At 38.7% G+C, this 24,096-nt stretch overlaps 1 protein-coding gene across 1 annotated transcript in view; it reads left to right on the plus strand.

Moving 5' to 3' along the window:
• Nucleotides 1-24,096, plus strand: part of LNX2 (ligand of numb-protein X 2) — a 39,397-nt gene that overhangs the window by 9,925 nt on the left and 5,376 nt on the right. The window contains exons 2-6 of the mRNA XM_053456396.1: nt 11,452-11,935; nt 14,465-14,712; nt 20,001-20,200; nt 20,735-21,103; nt 23,152-23,289. Coding sequence (XP_053312371.1) covers nt 11,535-11,935; nt 14,465-14,712; nt 20,001-20,200; nt 20,735-21,103; nt 23,152-23,289 — 1,356 coding nt within the window. The 5' untranslated portion in view covers nt 11,452-11,534. The remainder of the gene's footprint in view (nt 1-11,451; nt 11,936-14,464; nt 14,713-20,000; nt 20,201-20,734; nt 21,104-23,151; nt 23,290-24,096) is intronic.

Here is a 24,096-nt window from a genome sequence, read left to right on the forward strand (position 1 = left end):
AGAATGTGAAACCTGTTTGATGTGAGTGCACTGGTCCCTTTGGACTGTGTGTAATTACAGTACTGTGCAAAAGTTTTAGGCAGGTGTGAAAAGTAAGAATGCTTTCAAAAATAGACATGTTAATAGTTTTATTTTTAAGTGTACCTAGAAGAATTGATGTTGTTGTTTTGAAGGGAATATTGATTATTGAAACATTGATTATTTGCATTTTTTTTAAATTCTAAAAACAAACTATTAACATGTATGGTTTTGAAAGCAGTCTTAGTTTACAGCATTTTTACTACCTAAAAACGTTTTCACAGTAGTGTGCGTATAATATATATATATATATATATATATATATATATAATATATATATATAATATAATATAAATACACTGAGAATTGGGTCATGGGAAAGTTAGTTATTGCTATTTTAGGTCCACAGTATATAGGATTCCTGATTTATCGTAGGACTGCTTTAGATATTGTGTCAAGCAGACAGGGATCCTACGCTGTACCCTGCGGTGCCCTACAATGTTTCTTCTGTTATATTTATGACTATTGATATACCCCCTTCTGGCATGTAAATGTAACTTCGGACTCGCCACCTCGGATGCTAAAGAAATGAGTGCAGGCTAAAATCTGCCTTATTTAACAGTAGGCACCCTTGTGAAGTATTTGGCAGAAGGTAATATAGGTTACTGGAACTTCTTATATTTCAAAATCTAAGCATAAAAAATGCTTTATGCACATTTTGTGGCATAATAATGTAAAGTGGAATAATGTATATAAATGATATCTAAAGCATTTTTACTGACCTAAGCAGAAGATCGTGAAACAAAGAGAGTGCTAGGAGAAAAATAAATGTCTAGCTCGACGCCTGCTGAGAAGACGTACATTTAGCATTTTATCGCATCCACAATTCCCAATGAAGTACAAAAAAGACCACGAGTAAGAAGCAGCTCAGAGAATGTTAAATATCTTTTTAGTGTGGGATATGATTATGTATCTCCTGTGTGTCAAGCGGTGGATCAACCAAATCAGAATATTGTTGCAATGAAATGTCCCCCTCTAAGGTGCCCAATCTGGGTCTGAAATAATTAGCAACGTTATTTTGGGTAAATACCTGTGATTTGTTTTTTTATTGGGAGTTTTCATTTAGCGGTTAACATTCTAGATTGATCATCTTAGAGAGAACACTGCTGTGCAAACTTTTTTTTACTAACAGAGCAATTATCTAAGCTATTTCGGTTTCGCAGCAGCAGGCATGTAATCACACGTAACATTTTGTAATTCATTTAATGATGTCTACCTTACCAGCGTATACGTTCTGACGGTTGGCGTCACTCCAGATCAAAAACAACATTGATCTTCCCAATCAATTTATTAGTTACAGTCAACCGGTGCATTGATCTGCTGGACTGTAATCACACCACACAGTTAAGTTTTACAAAATACTCTTACTCAACCAGAAAAAAACAACACAATAGTAACCTATTGACGCTAATTCCATTTAAAAATATATATATATATATATCCTTCTCCTCTCCCGTGCCAATCAGATTTTCTCTGGATTTATAAGAGCTGAAATACTGCCTGCCCAATTGCGAGTATTGTAATCTAATTTTAGATGTTATTTAGTCTGTGCCCATAAAACCTGCTGTTGGGAAACCAATTTGTAATTTTAATTGTCTCTCTTTTGGGTTAAAACCTATAAATAGTCTTCTGGAATGTGAACTATCAACTAGCATAACTAAATCCAACTATTAAAAGCTAAGCTTGCGCTTTTTGTCAATGAGTGCGATTCTTTCAGCGATGTTTAGTTTAAATGCTCACTTTATAGAAGCTGCGATTTGTGGCTCAGAGTGGCAGAGCAGGCGTTATGTGATCAAGGCCAGATTAATGAGATTTGGCCCCTGGAGTAATTACCCAGGATGGGCCCCTTCTCTGGATTTACTGCTTTTTTTCCCGCCGTTCTATTCTTTCCTCCATCTTTGGAAATGTATTTTCCACCTTGCTTGCTGAAGTTTGCACCTGTCTAATAGAAACATAGAATTTGTTGGTTGATAAGATCCATTCGGTCTATCTACTCTGCTCATTTTCCATGATATCAGGACTTGCACCTTAATCTGTCCTTGTCTTTGATTCAGCAGCACGTATACATGTTGAAATTTCTTTGCGGTATTAGCCTCTACCACTTCTAATGGGAGGCTGTTCCACGTATCCACCCCCCTCTCTGTAAAGTAAAACATCCTTGCATTACATCTAATCTTTTTTAACCTCATTTTTCCATTAAATGCATCAGATGAAAATGGTTCTGATTATGCAAAAAAGGCAATTCCTTTCTAACTATGCTGTTGGGATTTGCAGAGAAGAAGTACCGTTTTTTTTCTTATTCCTGGGGGGTATTATAATTGGATGATCACATATAAAAAAGTAGCGCATGTAATTCTTGTCTCAACCGATTTTTAACTTTTACGACCAATAGCTTCGGAGAGACTTTGGAGAGGTTGATATTAGCAGGTAATTATATGGATGCAGGAAAAAAAGCGATATCTGATAACTGTATTCTTTCACATTTTAACGAAGTGCGATTTAACTCCGATATGGTAATGAAAGAAACCTGCTAAGTAAAATCTTGCAGTGAAACATGTCTGGCTGGTGTGTTTCATATTCATTCAAACCAAATAAACTCAGCTAACTGTTCCAGTGTTTGCTAATTTATTCATACAGATGTTTTTTTTTATCGGTATGCGCATGTCTACATTGCCATGAAATACTTAACCACTTCCTAGATTTCAATATTATATTCCCAAATTACAACATCAAAACTGAAATATTGCTACAATACGTTAAAGTACATTGTCATGGTTTTTTTTTACCAATATATATATATATAATAAAATGTGGTTCTCTTCTGTAGCGTTTTTGAGCGACACAGTCTGATGATTTTATGAACCAAGAATGAGTATGTCTTCTATCTAACATCACACTGCATATTAGTATAGTTGGGACATTTAATTTTGGCAGTTTCATTAGAAAAGCCTTGATTTTGCTTTGATCCAATCCATTCAATAAAAATCCAGTTTCTACCCTTACGGGAAGCTTTTTAAGTATTCATAGTTCAGTTTCACATATTAAAGAGACACTCCAACTATCAAATGCACTTTAATGGCTGTGAGGTCCCTTTAAATTTGTGTGGTGTCCCCCAGCTATTTCCCGCGCAGGAGATGTGTTCAGCGCAAGACATCTACAGACACATGATCTGCTTATCACCGGTCACCTCAAGTGCTAGCTTGGTGAACATTGCAGGGGGGGGCTCTAATGAGACCCCCCTCTACGCATGCATAGAAAGTGATCCCAATGGGAGCGATTTACTGCCACTCACTGGCTGCTTGAAGCAGTCGCAAGAACTATCAGATCATGGAGGACATGGGGAGATGCAATTTCTACCAACTTACCGTTTTTAACTCCTTAATGACAAAATGCATTGTATTCAATGGGTTTAGGGACCGCCCATTGTCCTTAAGGGGTTAAGAATGCATATTAAGGAATTTACACAGCACTTTAATATGCATTCTTCTTTGGTGTCTCTTTAATGCATGGATGTTATTGATGTGCTTGCTGGCAAAAGGCTGGTTCTAGGAGTACTTGATTGACACAATCTGTTGCTAGTGGGACTCCTTTTCACGCGATTCAATTATTTGAATCAGGAGACTGTCATATATATATTCGGGGGAGGGGGAGACTAATTTCTATTTTTAATCTGGTTGTATATTGTGTTATGGAGGCTTATCCAAATAGACTAAGAAGTAATGCTTGCACTTGGAAACCAGTCACAAGTGGATTCAATTCCAACTCGGAAACCAAAATCCTGTGTCTTTTGTAGTATTACAATGTAGACACTTGCGCGAGTATTTAAGGATTTATTTGCCTGTAAAGTGTGTCGTGAAAGTGGAATTAGTTGTTATGTAATCAACTTGGAAGCAATTTATGTAGACATCTGGCTACAGAATGAATCAAGACTAATGTGGAACTGCCAAAATGAACAAAATGTGACAAGCAGCAAAACAGCATATTTTTGTGCAGTAGAATCATATATAAGGATGCGAAAATAAAAGAATGTTCTGTTTAATGTTCTAAAATATGCTTAAAAGAATGTTCATACCATATAAAATATTTAAAGCAGAGCCATAACCTTGCACATTCGAATTTGTACAAATTTTAATTTTAACAAAATTCACGAATTTCATTCATTCATATGAATGTCTGAAAACGAGGAGAGACCCCCAAGAAATCAAATGAAAACAAAGCAGAGCGCTCTGAATTGTCGCTTGCGTTTTGTTGCGTTTTTACTCTTGCTCATGATCTCTGTCAATGTCTCCCTACCTTCTCTTCCGACCTCTTACATCTCCCCTTCTCCTTTTCCGTAGCTCTGCCTCTTCTCTTGCCTCTTCTTGTACTTCTGTTTTCTTTCTTTGCCGGCTTCTCCCTGGTATCCCCTCTGTTAACCAGCCCTCCTGGAGCACTTCCGCAAAAGAGGGGAGCTTCTGCATGGGGTCTTTCCACTTGGGGGGGACCGGGAGAATTTAGCTTTACATACTTGTGGAATTCCTAAAAATTAGTTTTTTTTCTGCTGTGGTAAAATATGTTACACAGACTTCACACAGAACATGTAATAATATAGGGAGATATATATTATTGGGCAAATGTAATTAACCATTTTCAAGACTGGGCAGGGCCAACACCAGAACTCTACGCAGAATGAAATTCTGTGTGTATTGTTATTCACTTAAAAATGGGATGAAAAAAGATGATTTGGGCTGTGTTGTGTTTATTTTGAGTGAAAGTCTACACCCCCTGGAATGTTGGTGGCTGACCATCTTTGGGTTGACTTCTTAAGGTTTACGAGCCCTTCTTGGTACAGACCAGCTATATTTTCTTACTCTGTTCAAGTCTTTTATTTATTGAAATCCTTGTAGTAGTTAATCTGAGTCTTGATCTCAAAGCCTTTACTAATCGTATCTCTATTTTTCATGTAATGTGTAATCTGCTTGACATTAATCAAAGGTGCATTACTTTTGGTCTACAAAATCCTTGAGCGAGTAGATGTCAGTCCTTCTATTCCAGTATATAATCCTGATGATTCTTAGCAGCGATTATTTGTGTTCAGTTTTTTTTCTGGTCCTGGGAACATTCTTCAATGTTGATGAACTGCTTTGGAACAGGGTTTTAAGTGAAGACAGTTATCACAGTAGATTCTTTATTCTTAGAAGCAGTAGGTGAACAAAGAAATGCGTGTGATAAATTAGGTTTCAACATGAGGTCTGTTTTGGCTTGTAAGAGATAATGAAATATTTTTTTAAAAAAAGAGTATTTTCTAGGTAAAACACTATTGTATGATATATACAAGACTTCTATTTTTAAAGAATTACACTCCAGCCATCACATTCATACATTTCCGTGTGAAGGGGTTGTGCATTAGCCCCTTTCCCCAACCCCAGCTACTTGCCATGATGGAGATGTGTCCCGGTGAACACATCTCCTGACCGTGCGCATGCCGTGAAACATCAAGACACGGTACTTGAATCCTCATTCTTTGTTGAGCGTCCCGCAGGGGACACTGGAGGATCCCTTTAAGAGTAAGTGTAACAAATGTATTGAACACCAAACCCTAACAGTCCCTCACCTTCTGTCTAATTCCCTCTCGACCTCCTAATAGATCTGCAACAGCATCACTTAAAATGTAGTAACATTTTATCTGTGCAATTTGAGACCCGTGTTTATCGTATATTTTTAAGGTTGAAAATTGTAAGTTTTTATTATTTTTATTGTGAGTGCGCAGCAGCGCCCACCAAACATCCTGATCACTGGAAAAGAAGGGAACCAGGGGTACAGAGACGGTAGTGTCATCCTCGATAATGTGACAAAATCAAAATAAGGATGGCGGTAATTACAACATTTCTTGGAACTAACGTGGTTCTCAGAGGCTAATAGCCGTGACGGTTAGCAGGGAATAGATGTGATTTCGTGTTTGTATCTAGAACCGTGCCCCCAGCTTCCACAGTTGGTTAACATGTAAGGTTCCTCAGATGCACAATCATAGCAGATACAGGATCCAAAACAAAGTTAACTGTTTATGCTGGCAATTAAATTCCAAAAATACAATTTAAAACACCTCTTTATTGATTCTTTAGCATACAGAGCATTGACGTCTCATAAAATGTATGATGATAAATCATGAAAAAAAAATAGTGCCCACCCAGTAAATCCATACTGCGAATCCTATAGGTGATGTTTCAAAAGACCTAGCTCATATGAAAACATTTGGGATTTGGTTATACTATATGATTATATATTGTTTAGGCCACCACTACATCCTGTTTAAAATTGTCTTATAACATGACCGTACTTGGGAACTCCAGGCGAAGCCCCGCTTCTCCATGTCGGTTTCCTTTTTTTTTCTGTCTAAAAGAAGGGGCACTAAAATCTCCTATATCTGCCGTTTTATGAAGCCATTGACCAGGAAGTGGAGAACTCTGGCCAACCTACCCTGACAAGTTCCCAGGTATGGTGATGACAACAAAACACCATGAATCCTGGCAATTTCTCTTCAAGGTCAGAATCGCAAAGAGAAAGCCATGACCTGGTAAAGGAGCCATTGAGAAGCAGTAGATGTCACAATGAAATATTATTTTCTTTTAACGTAACATGAGTTTAATTCTGTTAATATCAATATTCATGTTAGGATAATTATTTTCTGTCTCAAGAAATATCCAGATTTAATTCTGACCTTCCATAAGGTCCTCAGAAGGACACCATTTAATTTCAGGCCTGTATTTCATATAAGAAACCATTAAAATAAGTCATTACATCAGGTGGTTTATCCACTTAGCCACTGCCACAATCCTTTGCAACAGTTGTGTCCTACATAGTGATTTGGAAGTGTCTAGGACGTTCTGACAACAGGTTGCATATAGCATATAAATAAGCCTTTGGTGCCATGTGATAGCGTAGTAGTCTGTGGATTATTGTAACTTTCAAACCAATGACCTTCGTATCGAAAACAAAATCATTATTCATGTTCTAAGTCATCGTGTGTGACTTATCAGATGTGAAATTCAACAAGTGACCTTGGAATCCAGAAGGAATCCATCAGCCAAATACAAAGTAGATGTGAGCGAAATGCCATTTTTAAAATATTACTATCCTGTAAGTAGCTTTTGCACATATTTTCTCTATTTTTAGATACACCTTTACGCACACTTAAATATTCTAATAGAATGCAAGACCACAGCTAACAACAAAGCCATCGGATGAACCGCAGAACAGATTTACTTGTTAGGAAAGCAAAGACCTTGAAATTACGGGAAATGCTGCGTATGATTAGTGAACTCCTTGAAAGTAGGGAACGCTTCACTAACTCACTAAAAAAAGTCATTGCAGTTTGATATTGAACCTTAAGATAAGATACAAAGTTGGTGCCTGGGTAACTTCCCTTCCCAGACTTGGAGGCTGTATTTTTGTGGCTAAGGTTTCGTTAAATGCCTCATTATTACGCATGGGGTATCTATGTAATCAGGCACGATAAAAGAGAGCGCCCACAGATTTCCACCCTACATAGTCAAATACAAGATTAAATGTTTCATTCAACAATTACTATTGAGTGAATAATCCCCATAGAAGTGAAAGCAGTTTCTAGCTCAATGAGTGGTATGTTTACACCCCCCCCCCTTTCTGGGGCATTGTAATTGTTGTATTGTGGTTATTTACAACATACCCACTCAATGATCCATTGCACTTTTGTTCTCAGACACAAGGTTGACAAGCACTGTTTTTATATTCATAAGATCATACGCTATATGGACAAAAGTATTGGGACACGTGACCATTACACCAACAGGGACTTTTATGACATCGCATTCTAAATACATAGACTTTAATATATGGTTGGTCCCCCATTTGCCGCTATGACAGCTCCAGCTCTTCTGCGGTGGCTTTCCAAAAGATTTTGGAGTGGAATGGTAGGGCTAATACAATGAGAGAGTTTAAACATGCATGGGATAGGCATAAAGCTACTCTGAATCAAGGACAGAGTCGAGATCTGAGTCTTAACATCAGGGAAAATGGGCAAATTAGATGGCCGAATGGTTCTCATCTCTCCTTAAATTCCGATCAGACATAAAATTCAGAAGTAATAATTAAACATTCAGCTATTTTCTGTTGTAACTAAACTTATTTTTTGACAACTCCTTTCCAACCGCCACCACGCATATATTGCAGTAGAGTAGCTGCAAAATGAACCTTTACCAATGGTACTAATTTATCATTCTGCAATAAAATTTGATTATATTGTGACCTAATAAAGCGTTTACCCATATACATATAGACCTAAATTGAGCAAAATGTATTTAATTTTTTCAACATCAAAGCTGTTAAATTAAAAATAGATGATCTTAATATTGTTAATGTTTACATGTAAATAGAGTTTGTACTGTGTATTGCTTTTTGTCAAGAGTTTTCCTAAATGAAGCATTTTTTCTCAAGCAGCCTCCCGTACCTCTTGCGTGTTTCCGAGAAGTAATTAACTTTCCACTGCCGATCATCCGGACGGTAGAGAGGTCAGCAATGTAATAAAAAGAGTTTGAAAATGCAAAATTTTATTGGACAGTTCATGTAATGGATTATATTGTTTATAAGCGGACTAATTGTGTTTGCTGTGAAATCTTGCGATGTTTCGACTTATTTCCTTCCGCACACCAGGAAAACAACACAGCGTTTGAGCTCTTATTCAGAATAAGTATGCGAAACGCAGCTGGTGTTCTCTGTAAAAGTCTTCAAGGTTTTACGCAGTAACACTGAATTATACCCAATATATCATTTCAGAGGAATATCCAATAACCTAAATTATAGTAGATTGTGTCTGTTAAATAATGCCATGGACATTTAAAATAAAAGACCAAGGAGTGCAGCCATTTCGAAGTTGCTGTCCTACGAATCTACATGATCAGTTATCTCCATTAAGTTTGGGATGTTGCTGATTCATGCTGATTGGTAGAAGCAGCCTTTGTAAGGGTGAATGAGACAAAGAGAGAAACCTTTGGGACAGGATGTTGTTTTGATATTTTAGTTTCTAAGATCTTCAAAAAAGATGATTGACTATATACTGACCTGTGGAATTTCATGACGGATATGACACATTCTACCCATTTAGTCTTCCAATGTAAAGACCAAAACCTTAGTCAGTCGTTGGTTTCTTTTTAGATCCGGGATAGCTATATGCCTATTCCATAGTGTTTTGATAAATTAGTGTAAGCTAAAACTTGTGAAGAAGACAGTTCCTGACTTCACTGCTCTCACTGTTTCCAGGTATAACTGATGTTTTAGCAAATGTCCTGACCCTTCTAGTGTGAATGAGACTACAGTCAATCCACAGTTAGTAAATAGCCATTACCATACCTAGGTCAATGAGGTTGGTCAACCAGATTGAACCACAGGGTCCATTGATCAGAATTGCTCCATGAGGTTCTCCCACAGTTTGCATGTCATAGTTCCAGGCACAGTTGTTGGCTGTTTTTATCTCCATGAATCTAGTTTAATCTTTTCCCTATCTAATCATGGCTGGTTCCACCAACAACATTGACTACCTTTTCTCCTAAAACCAGGCTCTGCCCTCCGTAGGTATCCTTTACAAATGTGACTCTTAATATTTTGTTGAGCGAACATCAGTTTCAATATCAACATCAGCTTTTTTGGTTAAACCTTTTTTTTATTTTTATAAGGATAGTTTTTTTTAACTCATTGGCATGGAAATTTTAATTGGATGCAGTGAGACTGAGTAACAAGGGAAGTGTGAGTAACATTTGCAGAAACCAGTAGCACTAGATTTTCATTTGTAATTTAGTGTGGAATCGTTTAAAACAAAGGGAGAGAAATAAAAAACATTCCAGCTCACCTGTGTCTGTGTGTGCACAGTAACACGCCTGAGATTTCCATTTGCCTTGCAATTATTATTTTATCATAATATCGTACTGATTGAATCTCTTGTGTCTTTCCTGTTATATATTAAAGCTCAAGCAAATAACACGGATTCTCGACATTAGTTTGTAGATATTTGCATGCCTGCCAACTTCCCATTATATGAATATGGTGATGAGAGGCTTTATTGAGTAAAGTTTTAACACGCCAGACCTACATGCCTCACTCACGTTTGTGCTCCTGATGACGTGATTTATATAACCAGCCACCTTCTTCCATTGCTCCGTGGTCCAGTTCTTATGCTCACGTGCCCTTTGTAGGCGCTTTCAGCAGACGGGTCAGCATGGGCGCCATACTCAGCCCCATACGCAGCAAACTGCGATGCACTGTGTGATCTGACACCTTTCTACCAGAACCGGCATTCACTTTGTCAGCAATATGAGCAACAGTAGCTCATCTGTTTACTTTGACCACACTGGCCAGCCTTTGTCCCCTACGTGCATCAATGATCCTTGGCCGTCCATGACCCTATCGTCGGTTCGTTGATTTTCCTTCCTTGGACCACTTTTGATAATGACCACTACAGACCGGGAACCCCCACAAGAGCTACAGTTTTGGAGATGCTCTGACCCAGTTGTCTAGCCATCACAATTTGGCCCTTGTCAAAGTCGCTCAGATCCTTACGCTTGCCCATTTTTCCTGCTTCTTACACATCAACTTTGAGGACGAAATGTTTACTTGCTGCCTAATATATCCGACCCACTGACAGGTGCCATGATAACAAGATTATCAGTGTTATTCCCTTTACCTGTCAGTGGTCATAATGTTGTGGCTGATCGGTGTGTGTGTGTGTGTATATAATATATATACACACACACACACACAATGTATTTTTGCCAGGCAGGTCCTCAGAGAGTAATGGAACGGGTAAGACCTGAGGGTATTAGTGGTCACCGCGTCACTTATTTGCCTATTGAATTTTTAACAGTGTTAAATGACAACTCAATACTAATATGTAATCTACATTTCTAATCTTATAACTAACAATTTAATTACGCAACTCATAAATCGCTTCCTTGAGGAGTTCATGAAAGGAAAGCAGTGCTTTTTAAAATTTACAATTTTTAAAAAAATACTTTTATAACAAAATGAGTGGCAGGTGCTGAATTATTATGATCTTTATTGTACCTACTTTTATTATTTGCTGTGTTATATATTGAAGAGAAATAAATAATGTTAGGGTTAGGGAATTTAAACATAATTACAATACTATCCTGAAAATATGATAAAGAACAAAAGGGTTTTAAAGCAAGAACAAAATGTGCATACTATATGGGCCAACATGTCATTTTAGGTCACACATTCTTTCCATTACCACTGTATTATTTATAGATATTATATGACTGTGTTCTAAGAAGTTAAAGTACATATAAACACGGAAACAAGATGCAATATGTCAGCTTTCCTAACTATAACTCATTTTTTTAATAGATAAATGGCAGTGGATCCAGTATGGCCGTACTATCAGTGACCACACGGAAGCCAAGCTGTTGAGGGGCACCTGAGTTTACAGCATGGGTACAGCAACTGAGGAACTGGTAGTGATAGAGGATGACTCCACCTTGGACCCTCTGTGTTTCGAGTGCGGTCAGCAGCACTGGACAAGAGAGAACCATCTGTACAATTATCAGAATGAAGTGGACGATGACCTGGTTTGCCACATTTGCCTACAACCACTGCTGCAGCCTTTAGACACGCCATGCGGTCACACGTTCTGCTATAAGTGCCTCAGAAACTTCCTACAGGAGAAGGACTTCTGCCCCCTGGACCGCAAACGTTTGCACTTCAAGTTTTGCAAGAAATCCAGTATCTTGGTGCACAAGCTGCTGGACAAGCTTGTCGTTTCTTGCCCTTTCTCCACCACATGCAAAGATACCATGCAGAGGTGTGATGTGGAAGCGCACCTTAAAAACAGGTGAGATTTACTGCTTGTCCAGATAAACCATAGTAATATGAATGGCATAATATATATAATATATATATATATAAATATATATATATATATATATAACACACCAACTATTGCTATTTTTATAAGACGTAAAATGACCCAATCACAAATCATGCATTGTTAATGAGCAATGTAAAAATGATAACAAAGTAGCAAACTTATACTATGATTTGTGATCCCCGTCTATGAATATTTCCCTACTCCATTCCATTTGCAATCAAAAAGAAATACAAAAACCCATATAAAATAGCCTATAAAATAGCTTAAATTAAGTACAAAGCTAAAAGCTGTAACGAGAATGTTTTTGTGTCCTGTATTATCCTGATGGCCATGTTCAAGTATCTTTGTGGTGCTGCTCCAAATCATGAAATAACAAAAGAGACTTGTAGAGCTGCTTTACCATTTTTTAGGAAAATATTGAAATGCAGTGCACCCTGTATTTATGAGCGTTGCTGCTGTATGAATACAAAGGGCTCCTTGATGTTATATCCTTTGGTGCTATATCCTATTTTTTATGATTTCAAACTGGTCTAGAAGATTCCGTGTCTATGTTATGATGGTTGCACAATTACATATAATACATTTTGCTGGGACCAGTGATTTAAAACTGCTGTTCCACTTGCTGCTCTGTACCATGTTAAGAAATACACTTTGGCAGGTCTGTCACTTTATTATTTTAAGATGTTTGAGCATGTATGGGGCAGACATAGATGGGCCGATGGGTACTCATCTGCCGTCAAATTCTGTGTTTCCATCAAGTCATCCAGAGACTGTTTGTGAGCGAAAGTTTGAAACAGCTGGAGTGCCGGAGCTTGCCTGTCCGGGTTCCTAATCAGACAAGCTGCTGTTATAAAGCTGAGGTTTGATTGAATTCTAATCCTGATACATAAGGGAATGTGTCGGGTCTTCACTGGCTGATTGTCCGGTTATATAACGCAGAGCAAACAGGGTAAATGACCACGTTCTGGGTGTTTTTATAGTCTGCATCCAAATAAGAATTGTTTTAATTAGCCGATCACTATAATACGTGTCCATTTATTGAGAAATCATCATGTTTTCCATCAAATTCAACGAGAATACAGAAGTGAGGCATATGTGAGAGAAGAGAAAAATAACACAAATAATAAATAAATAACTGAGCAATGTAAAGTAATTGCAAAACATCCAGGTTGCGTTGGAAGTATATATATATATATATATATATATATATATATATATATATATATATATATATATGTATATATTATTTTATATACTAAGTGCTAACATGTTCCATAGCATTACAATCAAGGGAAATACAAAACAACATTAACATCATAAACGTATCACATACTGGAACAAATGACCCCGAGGACCTGGCTCATGCTATTAGAAGATGGGAGGGCAAGAAGTGCTACTTAAGCATGGAGACATTGATTGTAATGAAGCTCAAGTGGTAAAGTAGATGACTGACGCCTGAAATAGTTGGTCTCCTTGTGGAATGCAGATTGTGGAGTATTACGTGGAAAGGTTAGAAGCAGGTTTGAAAGGTCTGACAGAAAGATATATTCCATTGGACCTGTCATAAGAAAAGTACTGGTGACATAAACAGAAGAAGGTCATGTTGGGAAGGGTAAGGCTGTGGGCAGAGTGAAGAGGCTTCCTGGAGATCACAGAACATTTAGAAATGAACGGGGTGAAAGTCTGACAGAACAAAGTAAAGAATTCCGCCGGTGCTCAGGACATTAGCGGGAAGAGGTGACGAAAGTAAAGATGAAGGCATGGAAAGAGACCGGAGGGTGCTTAGTAGCATAGTCGGTGATGAGAGCAAAGAGAATGTTGTTATGGATTGTGAATTAGGGTCAGGAGTGTGGTTGGTATGGGGAGCCAGCAGACCAGGACATTCTACCAGGACAGGAGATAAAGAGCAGAGGAGTGTGCCAGAAGTATTCAAGGTGGATTGGTATGGTAGAATGAATCAAATTACTATCCATGCTGGGGGACATTACATTGTCCATCCACTCACCGATTGTCCAATTAATAACTTACAAGGAGTGATTAGTAGTAAGGAAATAAAGATACATGTCATCTTAAGAATTGCTGACCTGGCAGTTAAAAACCAAAACTGACCCCTAAAAACCATGGTCATGAACTTTACACCAGGACCATATTACCGATTTAGTGTCCCGATAACCTAGAAACATTGTTTCAGCCTTCTACATGCACAATTCCACACACTTTTACTATTTCTTATGTACTTTCAAATGTTTCCTTCTTGGGCTGATTGGTTTCACGTTTTAACTGTATTATTTCATTTCTGGATGATTAGAAAATCAACACTATAGCAACCGGTCAGTACCTCTGAAGAAAAGACTATCCGGTTAAAACTGATGAAAACATGTAAATCTAAGCGGAACCTGGTTAAAAGTAGAGTCCATCGATGCTGTATTGTACTGCGCTGCAGAATATGATGGTGCTATATAAATCATTAGATGACATTAACCTTTTTTCTAGGTGTCCCGGAGCATCCCACCGTAGAGAAGTACTGCACCAGCAGAGGGCAACCAATTTGCAGATAGATATTGAAGGTGAAACTGGCCCTTCTGTGATTGACCAACCAGGAGCTGTATCACCAGATGTAGAAAAAGCAGGAACTGTGCCAGCGCTCTTGGAGAGGAACTCAACCCCAACTGTACTTCCCATGTGTTCCGAAGACCAAGGCTTCGAAAACCCTGACTTTGAGGAGGGCTCAGTGGCCGACAGTACGTGTTTCAATTATCTTGTTTCCAAGGGATATAAATGTGGCATTGCAAATGCAACCTCTATTTGTCTATTATGGAAATGATGTCTATAGCCCCAAGTATCTGAAAATGTAATTTCAGTCATATAATAAATTCATAGTAAGGTTAGGGGATCTTATTATTGAATGTACAGGACTGACATCTTCTAATAGTAATATTTGGGCATCATGATTTCAGTAATCAAAGAATATCATGCAATGCATTCCAGTAAGCAAGGAAGATGGCAGAAATCCTTATGTGGTTGTTAAAGTAGGTAGTCCTACTGGCACATGTGTTCGGAGGATTCCAGTGGAGGAAAATAATGCTGGAAGTGTTATATTTAAGTTGTGTGTCTTTGGGAAATGGGGCACGAGGGTGGAGCACCTTTTTAACGAGCTGGCACAGCCTCCATAGTTGAAATAAGTGGATTGGGGACATCAAAGATCTCCCTTGTAACTGGCCCACAGTTTTGTGGGACACTGGGGGGGCTTGATCATCTGCCCCCGGTTTTGCACCAGACGGACTCCTGCCCCCCCCGGACCTCCCGCCTTAGGCCTTTACCTAGTCGGCCTAGGCCGTGATATACCACTGGTTCAAAGCATCAGTGCAATTTTTACCTTTTCATTTCTTTCTACACTTATTTCATAGATCTAGGTCCTTACTTTTTTTGACCTCACCTTTTGTATTGTCTACTGGTGAATATTTAGGCCCCATGGCAGTCCTGAACATATCCTGATTTCTTTTGCCCCCTGTTAGTAGGGTCATTTTGGCTAAGATGGTTAATTATTGAACAGAAGCTTCAACTGATACAAACTAAACATTAGTTGCTCTAAATACTTCCTTATAAACTTTCCAGTTTCATTTCTTGCTTTTGATCTAAAAGCATCGGAATAGCTCCCAAATGTATCAGTACAAAGTAAATAGTCCAGGGACCAATTAACCAGGAGTTTAGTAAGGAGAATGCAGATAAGAATAGGAAGGAATGTGTCCCTCTTCCTTTTCCTCCCCTGCCCTGGGAACCTGTGATTAAGCAGTATCCTTTATGTAGTATCCTTTTGTAGTAATGGTTCTACTTGATTGCATTGTTTCTGTGATACGTGATAAGTAAGATGAAGTTGTAAGGGCGGTTCTCAGTCCCTTAACCCCTTAAGGACAATGGGCGGTCCCTAAACCCATTGAAAACAATGCATTTCGTCATTAAGGGGTTAAATTATGGGACCATGTGTTACAAGCTGCAAGGTCAACTCTGTTTCCTTTGCAGTTTTACATTTACGTTGGGTTGTAGCAGGTGACCAAGCAAAGAGCTTGTATGAGGAGAAGCATGATAGTGTGGATCTTTCACATTTCCCAAATTCGGCTTATTGCAGTAGATTAAATAAATCTATCTAATGATAGTTACAGAATAAGAGCTAATATTAAAACCCACCTAGAGGACAACCGTCTTAACTTTCTTTTTTTTAAGGATCTGATGGATTATTTATCCCGGTTATGTTATCTCTTTCCTATTGTTAAGCCTATTAGTGTTGATTGGTTCTGGCAGTCTTTGTAATGGTGGTTCAAACTAGTTAGTTAACCCCTTCACGACCGGCGTTCTCGTACTGCGTCTTCCCTTGAAGGCCGCAGTTTTATTTAAATATTTTAATTCCGTGCTTGTGATTCGCTTCAACGCGATCACGTGCACAGAATTGAGGGGGGGTGGCCGCTACGGATCACTGGGGACACCCAGCCGTCAGTAGCAGCCGCCCCTCGCGATCCCAGCATCCATAGCAATGCTGGATCGCGCATCATCAATGACGTACCTGGTACGTCACCGGTACAGAAGGGGTTAAAAAAATAGAATAGGATAGAAGTGTGATCAAAAGGTTTACAACATTGCTAATGTACAGAACTCATCTTATGAAATAGGCATGTTATTGAATGTAGCTGGGACACTGGACATTACTCCTAAGCAGTGATGTATTTATGTTCGGTACACCCCAAGGCCTAACTCAAGGCAGCATCTCTGAGCGTCCGGATATGACGTCAAATCCTGGCGCCCTACTTTTAAAGGACGTGTGGAAGAAAAATATGGAGGACTGTACCAGATCGTAGTGGCATTACAAGGAGCTTGAGGTTGTTTACACCTTTCTTTCCTACCAATTTCTAGTGGTCTAGCACAGCCATTCATCTCCTAACCCATCTCCACGCCGGGTGAGAGGAGACAGAGACACCTGGGCATGACGGGGGTTCTTGAATGCTCTACTTGATTGTAATTCTAGCAGTGGTTAGAAAGATGAAAAGTGGCAAAGTTGGGTTCTTAAAGAACATTTCAAGTATGAAAAGTTGGGGTAGAGAGAGAGGTATGAATAGTTGGGGGACAGGTCAGTAGAGATGAAGCGATCAGGGATATAATATACGGGAAGCTTTCCTAATAGATGACTTTAAAGTCCAAACCAGGATCATTGTCCCCTGTGCAAGAAAACCAGCATTTCACACACAGCCATACATGTCTTTCTGGTTAATCTGATGTGATTAATGCCCAATAGACTGCAAATTATTTTGGTGTAGTTATTTTTTTTTATATATATAAACATATGTAAAAACTACATTTGTTTTATGTATGGTGGCAGCAATAATAAAAGCTAAAACTTGATCATCATAACCCACCTTCCCTTTATCTACAAAAGATCTAAACTATATATAATCATTTCAGTGTTATGTTACAGCTAGAATGTTGCATGTAATGTAATGTAAATGTAGATTTAAGTGCCTTTTTGTCTGTATAATCTCTGCTTATATTTAAGGATTCTCGCTTGTAGCAACCTTTATTCCTTGGATTCACTGCATAACCTACTAGCTTCTCCCATCTACGAAATCAATAATAAGACTGATTATGCACATCTGTCTTAATTATGCGGATTATAGGAAGCAGTGAAAATAATGTTTTCATAGCCATGATATATTTACAGACAATACAACACGTATGTAGGGAAGACACATGCCTCTGATTGATTTTATGAAGTGTCTGACTGCAGTCTAGTTTTACCTCGACTGACTTATTACTGCTTGTGTGTTCAGACAATTCCAAAATTATATTCCGCTTTATTCTAGTTGTCCCATCTGTTTTCCACAAAGGACACATAAAAATGCAATCTTTCTTGTATTATAGCAGATTATGGGTTTTATTTATATGGAGATGGAAATAGCACATACAAATACAACTTTAAGCTTGCATGGAATAGGCACTAGGCTATTCTGTATGTAAGGCAAGAACAAGCACCACCACTAGTCTGTCTCTTCTGAGCACTTGCACCCTTGTCCCATGGAAGGAGACTTGTTCATGAAGCTGGATGTTCTCCATGTTCTCTCCAGCCTCTCATCATCTGCATTGCAGTCTTCATTGTCCGTCTCTTGTTTCACAACATTCTGTCATGAGGTGGGTTAAGACACTGAGACCTTATCTGCTCTGCCTGTTGTGAGTTCACCCTCACCCAGACCTACTGCCATCTCCTTCTTCCCTCGAGCACAACTGGCACATCTCTGGTCCTTTGTCCCCTTCCCCTTGTGGGTTTTCTCCTTGGTATTGTTGAGTGCGTCTCCTCTCCCTCTGCCATTTCTCAGCTTCTCAGGTGCCATGGCCTAAACCCTCCCAATCCCATTTATTTACTCAATCTGACAATTCCACTGAATCCCACAGGCGGTGCCACACTGTCTAAAACAAAATAATACATTTGTAAAGTGCAATTGATGTGGAACGAATTGGTATTGCTGTGTTTAATGATATTTCATTTAAAGCCCTTTATATTCTGACACTAAGTTATTAAAATATGCATAAAAGCAGCTTTTCCATCCATGTTCAGCTGAGATACTATGATATCCCCGACACGCACTGTCAAAGGAAAGTGCAAGAATGTACTTTTTTTTTCAGAAGTTTTGCTTTCTTTTTACATTTTTTATGTTTTGTGCAAATATAATGTGTAAAATATTATTATTATTAATATAACAGGTTTTCAAAATGTGTGGGGTTTCATTTAGGGTCTAATAAATATTCCATAGACTTTTACTGAGCTTGTGAGATTGTATTTTTCGTATCACAGGTCACAATGTAGTCAAGGTTGTAACTCAGATGAGAGCCAAAACAAGTTGGTGCATAAATTTGTTATCAGGCTGTTGTGACCTTTGGCACTCCTATATTATATTGATATTATATATTATTGTTGTGTGTGCCAACATACTCCAAAAGCTGTTTAGATTGAATCAATTTCATTAAACCATTGGGATTTTAAAATATATACACTACTACTACCATAAATGCAGCTTTTCAAAGGTTTGGGGTCAACTGTTTTTTGGGGGGAATAATTATTGTAGCTGGAAACAGCTGATTTTTAATGGAATAAAAAAAAAAATGAATAGGTGTACAGTGGACCTTTATCACTCCTATCCTATCGGTAATCCAAGTTTAAGTTTAAAAGTCTAATTGATCATTAATAACCACGTTTTTGCAAGTATGTAACAGCTAGGAATGTTCTTGTTTTCCATGAAAACAGCTAAACTTCTGGATGGTAGTGTAGATACGTGTGTGGGTATGTGTGTGTGTATGTATGTATGTATGTATGTATGTATATATATATATATATATATATATATATATATATATATATATATATATATATATATATATATATATATATATATATATATATCCCTCATTTGGTGTTTCATTGAGTGATTTGCTATTGGGTACCAAGCAAGGTGATATGAATTGGAAGAGGAGACTCAAATCCTATCCTATCCAACCAGTCAACAGTCGGCACAAAACTAAGACACCCGAGATCCCAGCTTCACCCCCTCATTTTCTTCCAACTCTTTCTAGGTTTTATAATCTTTGTATATGTTATTAAATTGTACGTGACAGCACAATGAGTGACACGAACATACGTTTTCTCTTGACAGTAATAATTGCGCTCAACACATTTTATTTCACCGTTGCCCTGGTTACTTTGCGAATGTCCTTCTATTCTATGTTGTCTGCGATCCAACGTAGGTTTTCTTCAGGACTCTTTTTCAGGCTTAAAATAAATGCGCACTTTTTGGTGCAGCTTGTTTCTGCCTTGAACAGATGGCTGCTGGTCACGTACGCTCTCGGTAACGGGCCTTTGGAACATCTTTTAATAAATAATGTTGTTGTGCTGCTGGATGTAGAATGGTATTGATCTCTGCAAAGTATTGATCTGGAAATCCACAGAACCGTAAACATGCTATTGGCACTGTTGTGTGTTTTCTCTTGACAGCTACGCATCTACCGCCGACCCTGCCCGAGGGGGAAATCACTGCGATAGAAATTCACCGCTCCAATCCTTACATAGAATTGGGAATCAGCATAGTTGGTGGCAACGAGACTCCTTTAATAAATATTGTCATCCAAGAGATATATCGAGACGGCATCATCGCTCGGGATGGAAGACTTCTTGCTGGCGACCAAGTCCTTCAAGTAAGATAATCGAATCTTGCCGTAGTATACTACATTTCATCCAGAAAGGCCCATACTTATCAGTGTCTTGTTCCGGGGGCCGGTATCACGGCACGCAAAAGAAATGTATTACTAAGAGAGTCCCGAGTTGTTGTTCAGGTCAGATTTAAGAGATATCCCAGTGTCCCTTGCAGTGTCACCAATGAAGAAATGCACACTAAAGTAAATTAATTAAATGAAAGTAATGTCATATGCATTCAGCAACATGTTAAATAGGAATAAAGCACTTATCTTCAGAAGAAGCTGCAGCTGCAGAGCTACAGAACACTACCCTCTGTGGCCCCATTTTTTTGCTTAAAGCAGCCAATCAGTGGAAGTCATTGAAAGTCTCTGGAGGTGTTTCTGCGCATGCTCACACCAGGTCTACATGGCATTACAATGTCTAGAGGGTTTTTTAAATTCTTTCTCTTTGTTGTGTTTGTTATTATAGTGCAATAAATGTTCTTGGTACATAAAAACATGTTGATGTCTAAATGTATTGGGTTTTTTCCCTAGGTTAATAATGTTGATATCAGCAATGTGTCTCATAACTATGCTAGGATGGTCCTTTCGCAACCATGTTCTTTGTTGCATCTCACTGTCCTGCGGGAGCGGAGGTTTGGGAACAGGACACATGGCCACGTGGACAGTAATTCACAACGAGATGAGAGTTTTCACGTCACCCTGAACAAGAGAGGCTCCAACGAACAGCTCGGTATTAAGCTTGTCCGTAGGACGGATGAATCGGGAGTTTTTATTCTGGACCTCTTGGAAGGAGGATTGGCTGCTCAGGACGGGAGACTTCACAGCAATGACAGAGTTCTAGCTATCAACGGGCTTGACTTGAAACACGGAACCCCTGAACTTGCTGCTCAGATTATTCAGGTATTTATCCATAAAATAAAAAATGGGGTAGGGTGGTGTCAGAGTATTCTCGTCTGGTATGTCATTTGGTCTAAGACAGCTGTTTGTATTGAAATCGTATACAGTAAGGAAGTATGTGCCATGGGCATTAAAAAAGGGTTCCCCCCGCTCTTTGGGGCTACAACAGCCTCCACTCCTATGGAAAGGCTCTACACAAGGTTTAAGAGTGTGTTTGCGGGCATGTCTGCCCATTCAACCAAAACAGCATCTTTAAGGCCAGATAATGATGTTGTAGGAGAAGGCCTGGCTCACTTACAGATAGTGAAGCGTGATTCATCACTCCAGACAACGCATTTACACCGCTCCAGAGCCCGGTGGGGATGTGCTTTACACCGATCCAGAGCCCGGTGGGGATGTGCTTTACACCGCTTCAGCCGACTCTTGGCATTTCACATTGTGATCTTCAGCTTGTATGCAGCTGCCCGGCCATGGAAACCCATTTCATGAAGCGCCCAACACACAGTGCCTGCCCTGATTTTGCTTCCAGATACAATTTATCTGAGTGTGCGTGGTCTACTGATTTGTGGCTCTTAGATGCCTCCGCTGGGGCAAATCTACTAGGGCAAAAATGTCACCGACTGACTTCTGGCACAGGTGGAATCCTATGACAGCGCCATGTTTGATCTAAATTTTTATAGGCTTACCCCCAAAAAATGTTAACCAAACCAGAAAAAGCTCCTATTTCTAAATGATAATACACCGTATTTATTTATTTGGAATCGCGTTGGTTTCTCGCGCTTCTGTTTTTCAGCCTTTTGGGCAATCTACCACTTGATTCATTAATAAATCATGAAATATGGGTTCATAAGCATACAGTAGATTAAATAATACAGTGAATACAGAAATTAATCTTTGTGACAGATGGGTCTACTAAATAATCTGATCTCACCAACTTTTGTATAAGACTTTATTTGAGCTGGGGAAAAAAAATCAATTTTATACACCCACGCAAATATTCTGTTCTAAATGCAATTTTTTTTTCCCCATGAAAATACATTTGTATAGTTATAATATAGGAGAAATATGATTTGTGGTCCCCATGACACTTCTTATCAGAAGACGATTTAAAGCTAAGCCTTTGTTTCAAGTTACAGCTGTCAAGAGAAGCCACAATTTGTCATCTCATCTCTGCAACAATGAATGGATGACTGCTTCTATTGTCAAGGCTTTATCCGTTCTAAACAGTGAGAAACTAAAATGTCACTTTATGCGAATAAACGCCAGATACGATCAATGCAGATGAAGTACCTTGAGTGAGCAACGAGACAGTATGAATTTATAGCTTAATTTCCAGCCTGTAACCGACAGGTCACTTGCATGGTAGGTGTTTTGGAACTCTAAGCAATGGGAAACCTCATGAAGACCGTCAGCATTTGGCGGTCTCAAAGGTTAGAAGGGGTGCGTGTATCTAAAGACTTTATACTAGAACAGAAGTGGTGATTTACAGGGACAATGATATAATACCTAACAGAATTGTTGTTTTACATGAATGCCACCCCAAAAAAGCAAAACCTCTACCTATCCTCTGGCTCCAGGGCAAGAATATTTATTATAAGAGATTTGTGAACCAAGTACATTTCAGCCATATATAGTTGTCCCTTTAAGTGTATGTGGTGTCCCCCTTGCAAATGCATGGAGGGATTCTGCGACCGTACGGGAGACGTTTTCAGCAGGACACATCTCCTGACACACGGTATACTTGTCGTCAGTCAGCTCTAGCGTTGTGGGGGGATCTAACGAGCCCCTCCGTGTAGACACTCAGAAAGCATTCCCGTTGATTTCAGTGGGAGAGTTGTCCTTCTTTATAGCCCAAATTGTCGGTTAATGGAGGAGCTGGAGAACTTCAGTGCTGGAGTTTCTACTGAAAGGTAAGTATTGGTTTAAAAATGCATTTTAAAGTACTGGAGTGTCCCTTTTTTCAATTATTAAATTGAAGTAAAATATGCTACAGCTGATGGACAATCTCATGGTACTGCTGTCTACCTTTTTTGTATTATTATTTTTTAAAGGGTAGTGGAGAACGTGTTCATATGACTGTATTCCGACATGGAAAGCATCAGAGCGGCAGCATTACTAGGGAAACGAGTAATGGTCAGTCTCACCATCACATGCAGCAATTCTATCATCACAGACCCAGTGCGCATAAGGTGAGTCTTATAAAACATTGTTTAAATATGTTTTAAATGCAATATAGACTACTTTGTTGCAAAATAAGGTATGAATTACAGCTTGATATTCTAAGTATATCTTAATGAAAAATAGGCTCCTTCATGCTAGGTTTGGATTATACATTAATCTGTCTACAATGTGTTTTCTTTACAATTGGATCAGATTTTAATTAAAAATATAAGGTTTTGTATGAGATTTCCTCTCTCGCTTCTATCTTCCAAGTCATACATATTGAGCTCCCTTTTGATATTAGTTGCTCTCCTGTGAACTCTCTCCAAAATGTCAATGTCCTTCTGGAGCTGGGGGTCTCCAGAACGGCACACAACAATCTAGGTGAGGTCTGACTAGAGATCTGTAACGTGGCAGAACCACCTCTCTTCCTGACACTGAAATTGCCGTACATTATTTGCAAATAGCAGGGAAATCTGGGCTTTGTGTCTGTACTTTGGACCAGGAGAGAAGACTCACTGGAACACCAATGGTAGACCAGCTCAGGTGACACTAACTGTTACCCAAATGTACCGTCTACCTGTAAACCTATACATTGGATACCTATAGAGAACTATAAATAGCCTTTTTTAAACATTTAAATGTCTCATATTGTAACAGCTATATGGAATTTGCTGATTCTTTAGAGATAATTGTAATATACCCCATTGTAAGCTTTTGAACAGGGCCCTCTTTACCTAATGTATCAATGCTGCACAGTGCGTTGGCTAGGGCTGCAACTAACGATTATTATTAACGATTAACCGATTATTTTTTGGGCAAAAAATAATATGCAA

Source organism: Spea bombifrons, chromosome 2 (assembly GCF_027358695.1).
Source record: "Spea bombifrons isolate aSpeBom1 chromosome 2, aSpeBom1.2.pri, whole genome shotgun sequence".
NCBI classification, from domain to species: Eukaryota; Metazoa; Chordata; class Amphibia; order Anura; family Pelobatidae; genus Spea; species Spea bombifrons.